Below are 6,083 nucleotides of genomic sequence, written 5' to 3'. Positions count from 1 at the left end.
CATAAATTCTTAATAAATAGCAGTCAGGCATTATTTATCTCGTGCGCTGACGATTCCTCCCAACTTTCTGTACTAAAACAGCTTTAAAATCACTGGGAACGTTTTTTGAGTCAACACCGTGTAATATACGCCATTAAGTTTTGAATGCTTTGGCGGTCGATGCTTTCTTTGTTCTTTCATTAACAAACAGAAAATACATCCAGAGTTTAATTTAATTTGTTATTTTACCAATTATAGAAATGTTTGTTTTAATGATACGATAATTGGAAATCGCTAATCGATCAAACAACAGCAATGGAAGGTTCGGTTTCCACGCATCGGCATCAAGCCACTCCGTTCCACGAATATTTATTGCAAGGAAGCGTCGTCGACAGTTCTTGTGAAGTTCTTCTCAACCGACTACGGGGTCTTTGTGATAATGCTGAAAACAACTACGAGACATTCCATGATCATGAACTTGTGTTTGCTATGAGTGAGGCCCGATTTCTTTCAATACGTTTTCAATGACTTGTTTGTTTTTTTTAACGAATTCCATTTTGGTTAAATTCTTTTTGAGATCCTTGTTTGTTTGTTTTTGTTGTTGTTTAGCCCCGAAATGAATCATGACTGTCCTTTATTTTATTTATGTTTGCTTTGGGCATTGTGTACCCTGAACTATCTTACCAAATACGTCCTTTTACGATGTTAGGCTGTGGTTTGGAGAGAAATTCGACTGCTATTTCTAGCATGTCGAGCGCCGCAACGTAGAGGCTTCCTTGATTTTGCCTGGCACCGAGGAATGCACAAAGGTTGTTAACTTAAACAAAATCTTCGTCGCACCAACTGTGTTTTCGAATGCATTCCACAGTAGAATTGTCTTTTGTTTTGTTTTGTTTTTCCCTTGTTCCCAATATAGGTTTCAAATTTTGGCACAAGGCCAGCAATTTCGGGAGAGAGGGTAAGTCAGTTACATCGACCCCCAACCATGAACCCGAAATCATGAAAAGCAAAGTTGACTTCGGTGGAATTTGAACTCAGAACATTAAAGACAGACAAAATGCCGCTAAGCATTTAGAACTTATGAATGATTTACTTCTGTTACAAATTATATACAAATGATTTGCACAACGTTGAATATATATATATATATATATATATGTGTGTGTGTGTGTGTGTGTGTGTGTGTATAGTGTTTTCCAAATTCTTTTTTATTTTCGCAAGTAATTTGATCAAATGTAGTGTATTTTTGCCGGAAATATGGTAACTTAAGGGTTGTTGTTTTGATTTTATAAAAATTCTGGCTATGAAAATATTTATACTAAAATAAAAAACAAAAAACTGTTACTTTCGCCTGTATAAATACAAAAGTAGATTTTCAGAGTCAACAAAAAGTTAGTTTTTCAGAAAGTAGTTGTAAGAAAAATATTCCTCAAGTGTTCATTTTTTTTTTTTTTTAATAGCCATCCTTGTTATAAAATTCGCTAAAAGTTTTTGAAGTAAAATAATTAAATTTGTACAAATAAGAAACTAATGAATGTTACACGGTAGAGTTTCGGATGATACAATTTCATCGATAAATTTTAACATTATCTGGAGTTACGTCCCCTTTTCCATTGACTTGAGTATTAAACTTTTTTTTTTTTTGTTTTTACCCTTTTGTTACCATATTTTTGTTGAGATGCTCTGTGTTTATTTCAATTAATTTTAAATATAACAAAGAATTTAGTAAAATAACTTAGTTATCATTCAGCTAGTGTTAGGAACATAAATTGTGACTAAGGTTTGGTGGAAGATTTTAATTCAAAACTTATGAAAACAAGACATTTGTACTGACAGAGCCAGAGGTAGTTTCAGTCGGGTACCTGCTTTGTCACTCGACCTACTAAAAATAGCAGCCAAATTTCTTTCAAATCTCTCCTTGCAGATAAATTGAGACACTTTTTATGATGCATAAAACTGGTTATAAATACTAAATTAATGTTAGTAGGCAGATATAATTTTAATGTAACATTTATTACAAAAGCATTTATCACTCAATACGGCTGTCGACTTTGCCTTTCGTTCTTTCGGTGTCAATAAATCAAGTACCGCTTGTGTACTGGAGTCGATCTAATCGACTGGCCCCTTCCCCCAAAATTTCGGGCCTTGTGCCTAGAGTAGAAAAGAATATGGCCACCCTTTTGAGCAATTACTGCTTCCATGTGAGAACGTGAATTTTTGCAGCTGCCACAGCCTTCGCTTTTTTCATTTTGCGTGTCGCACGCACGATGCACGTCTTCAAACGGTTGCCACTCGAGTGTGGTCCTTGCTTGAAGTACGCCCCATAAAAAGTAATCAAGAAGGTCAACTGCTTAAAATTGGTCTCAGTTTATCTGCAAGACTCTGTTTACTCAAAGATAAAAGGGGAAATTAAACCTAGCCTTAAATAGTTAAGGACCAGTCTTTTTCGTTAGTTAGGCCAAGAGGCATGAAGATATTAGGATGATTATATTTTTGGTTTTTTCTTCATCAGGAGGAACCAGCAACCAGAATAGCCAGGCTGTTTTCTACAGAGTACGTCATAGTCTGACAGCTGCAAATGCACCATGGTAAGTTCACTCCTAGGTCACTCAACTTGCTAGAATTGACAGCTAAATCTCCTTCAAAACTTACTCTACCATTCTTAAAATGGAAGGAACATACCAGAAATAGTAGACTTAAATATGATATACCAACCATGGTGGTATGGCAAAGAAGCAGCTTCCCGACTTGTGGTCTTGGATTCAGTGCAACTGTGCAGCACCTTGGGCACGTGTCTTCTACTATGGCCCCAGGCCAACCAAATTAATGTACATAATTCCTCATCTCTTAAATATAGAGCAGAAAATATTTGGTTCTTAAGTTCCACCAAAAAAGAAAAAAATGAAAAAAACTGATTCTAAAATCAGTATTCCATATAATTTCAATTTTTGGCCTACCACTGACCCATTTACTATTTTCACCTCATTACCCCTGGACTACAAAATTGCGTTCCCTTAAATGATTTTTTTGTTTACATATTTCCAGGCATTTACGCTACATTGGCCAGGCTGAAGTCGGGGACAAAACCCGTCACACACTGGTGAGGACCTATGTTGATGTCGGGACCTCAGATAATGTTGTCGCTTTTCTTAATGAAATGGGTTTCAGGTAAAAAATTTTTTAAACTTCCCTGATATTTTCTCACTTTTCTTTTTTGCTTCAAACATTCTGAATACAAAATGCCTGTTTTTTTTTTATTTATCTTTTCTTTCAGGCTGGATTATGAATATGTCATAAAAGGATATTTCTTTCACAAAGGAAGAATGAAAGTTACCGTTTCCAAAATTTTCAGAGTAAGTTGCGTTGCCTTTCTCTCTCTTTCATTTTTGTTTTAAAGTTTAAGTGGAAAGTAGCTTGCTTACCAACCACATGGTTCCGGGTTCATTCCCACTGCGTGGCTCCTTGAGCAAGTGTCTTCTACTATAGCTTTGAGCCGACCAAAACTTGTGATTGGATTTGGTAGACGGAAACTGAAAGAAGCCTATCGATATATATATATGTGTGTGTGTGTATGCTGGTGTGTTTACGTCCCTGTAACTTAGCAGTTCGGCAAAAGAGACCGATAGAATAAGTACTAGGCTTACAAAGAATAAGTCCTGGGGTTGATTTGCTCGACTAAAAGCGGCGCTCCAGCATGGCCGCAGTCAAGTGACTGAAACAAGTAAAAGAGGCATGTGTGACTGTGTGGTTAAGAAGCTTGCTTCCCAACCATGTGGTCTTAGGTTCAGTCTCACTGTGCAGCACCTTGGGTAAAATACCTTCTATAATTGCCCTGGGCCAACCAAAGCCTCTGTGTGTACCTTTGTTTTGATATCATGTGATGGTTGTAAAAATAACAACACTATCATACAACCAAGGATGTTTATTTCCAGTCTTCCATGGCAAAAAAAATAACTGGCTAAAGGGAAATATTACTTTGTTCGGAAACAGGTGAGGATTGACAACAGGAAGAGCATCCAGCCATAGAAAATCTGCCTCATCAAAGTCTGTCTGACCCTTGCAAGAATGAGATATTAACCGTTAAAACAAGGCTGATGATTCATTTAATCCCTTTTGTGTCCCTATTTCTAATGAAATACATTGCCCATCCATTTCAATCACCATCGTTCTTCTTTTAGCTTTCACAGCAATCAACAGATGAGGGATCATTGTGTCAAACGCTCTCTCCAGGTCAACGAACGCTAAGTACAATGGTTTGCTTTTTCCTAATACTTCAGTAGTTGGTGAATTATAGAGAGCGTGAGTAATGCTTCTCCCTGGCAAGGAACCAAACTGCATCTTCTCTTTCAGTGGCCTTCATAACTTCGCCCGTTAATTTGGTACCTGTGTATCGTCATACTTTAACGTGGGCTCTCTAGGTTGGACAGTTCAACAGGATCCATAGATACAGAAGCTGGGAGACGAGTGGAAGGTGGGCTAACAACTATGAGGCCGGACCAGGACATCTCCAAATTATCGTCATTGGCTCGTGAGTTATTTCCCCTTAGCTGTTATTTATCAAAAGTAGTTTCTTCACTTCGCAGCTGTGTCCAATTTGGGTTATTGGAGCAGGTATTTGAAACGTGTTTGTGTATGTATATATCTAGAGAGATTAACAGTTTATATCGTCTCCATTACAGATGCTGCAACCAAATAATGTAGAAAGTATTGAACCTCTTTCACTCTCCTACCTTGTGGAACTCTCAGTTGTGGCTCCAGCTGGACAGGAATTACTCCAAGATGACATGAAGAATTTTGCTGAACAACTTAAACCGTATCCTTTTTTTGTTTTTTTAAATAATTTTTACCCCTCATGTAGATTACTTATTTTTATTGGTTGGGCAAAAACCCAGTTTCCCCTCATACCCTTTTGTAACTTTAGCAGTATCACAAGATCCAGCCCTTGTTACGGTGACTTGTGCAAGCTCCTAGAAGGGCCTTCCATGCTGCAGAAGTCAAAGGAGAGAGGCCAGGCTAATTATGGACAACCCCTTCTCAGAGGTGAAAATGGGTTTGTGTAGGGCTAACATCCCCTACCTAGAAGAAGCTAAGTTACAGAAACATTAATAAGAAAAACCAACCAGACCTGAAAGAGGAAGGCCTTCCTTCTGGAACTACGTAATTTACCTGAAGGTCAATGTCTCACAGTGACTAACTACAAAATATATATACTTGAAAGAAAAAATGCTTGTTTTGAAACAAAATGTTAGAAGTTGTGACTATCCTTAACTTTTTGCAGATTAGTCCAATTAGAGAAAATTGATCACCGACGAATAACAATGATGTGAACCGGATGCAGTACTTAGCAGAGTGATTAATTACCAAAATCTTTTTACCAGTTTCACTATGATGTTGATCATAACTGGATTACAAAGACAATTGCCAGATGCTTCCAGAAGTTCATATTCCAGACTAACGATGTTAATGAATCCTTACTTTGGTATTTTATCAGAATTTGTTTCTTTTTAATCAAAATTCAATCCAAAACTATGAAGTTGAAAAATGTATTACAATTAACACATTTTATCTGAATTATTAAAAAGAAATGTTCTTTACAGTTATTCTCTTCTGATAATACCTTATTGAGGTGCAGATATATCTTCCACCTGATTAATATACGAAACCTGTTATAGTTCTGTGAGCTCACTTTACTCAGAAAATAAAAGTACAAAAGTAACTCTAGTCTCTAACTCTTCAGAGCAATCTTCCCATAATGAGATTTCACGATGACATGATCTCCCACAAACAGATTTAATCTACATTATTTATATTTGGAACTAATCCCTTTTTCTTTCCTTTGAATTAAGAAACTGTATGTTCCCCCATAAGATTACTCCTCATTATCATTATATCTGTTGTCACCATTCTGACAGTTCGTCTATATTTTCATCCTGTCTTTGCTCATCTAAGACCCAATTTTCTTGAACCTAACAACTATTCCTTCCAAGTCGCCTACAACACAGGTATCTTCTGCTTGCATCCAATATTTCTTGTAGACTTTTATCACCAAGACTCAAAAAAACACATTCAATTAACAGGCTTAATGAAACTACAAAGCCAGATTT

At 36.7% G+C, this 6,083-nt stretch overlaps 1 protein-coding gene across 1 annotated transcript; it reads left to right on the top strand.

Moving 5' to 3' along the window:
- Window positions 1-5,700, top strand: LOC106883204 (mediator of RNA polymerase II transcription subunit 18). Its single transcript, XM_014934126.3, has 6 exons — window positions 1-472; window positions 2,492-2,567; window positions 3,025-3,147; window positions 3,254-3,332; window positions 4,659-4,792; window positions 5,258-5,700. Exons 1-6 carry the CDS (start codon window positions 295-297, stop codon window positions 5,304-5,306), a joined length of 639 nt encoding a protein of 212 aa, XP_014789612.1. The 5' UTR covers window positions 1-294; the 3' UTR covers window positions 5,307-5,700.
- The last annotated feature ends 383 nt before the right edge of the window (window positions 5,701-6,083 follow it).

Source organism: Octopus bimaculoides, chromosome 7, assembly GCF_046866305.1.
Source record: "Octopus bimaculoides isolate indiv1 chromosome 7, ASM4686630v1, whole genome shotgun sequence".
Taxonomy (NCBI): domain Eukaryota; kingdom Metazoa; phylum Mollusca; class Cephalopoda; order Octopoda; family Octopodidae; genus Octopus; species Octopus bimaculoides.
Note: the sequence above shows the minus strand (reverse complement) of the source record. Positions and strands in the feature narration are given on the sequence as shown.

What these genes read in the sequence shown, in the direction of transcription:
- LOC106883204 (XM_014934126.3), top strand. Translation starts at nt 295, where the DNA reads ATGGAAGGTTCGGTTTCCACGCATCGGCATCAAGCCACTCCGTTCCAC. An exon ending in TGAACTTGTGTTTGCTATGA is followed by an intron (nt 473 to 2,491) that starts GTGAGGCCCGAT and finishes TTTCTTCATCAG; the next exon opens with GAGGAACCAGCAACCAGAAT. An exon ending in CCGTTTCCAAAATTTTCAGA is followed by an intron (nt 3,333 to 4,658) that starts GTAAGTTGCGTT and finishes TCTCCATTACAG; the next exon opens with ATGCTGCAACCAAATAATGT.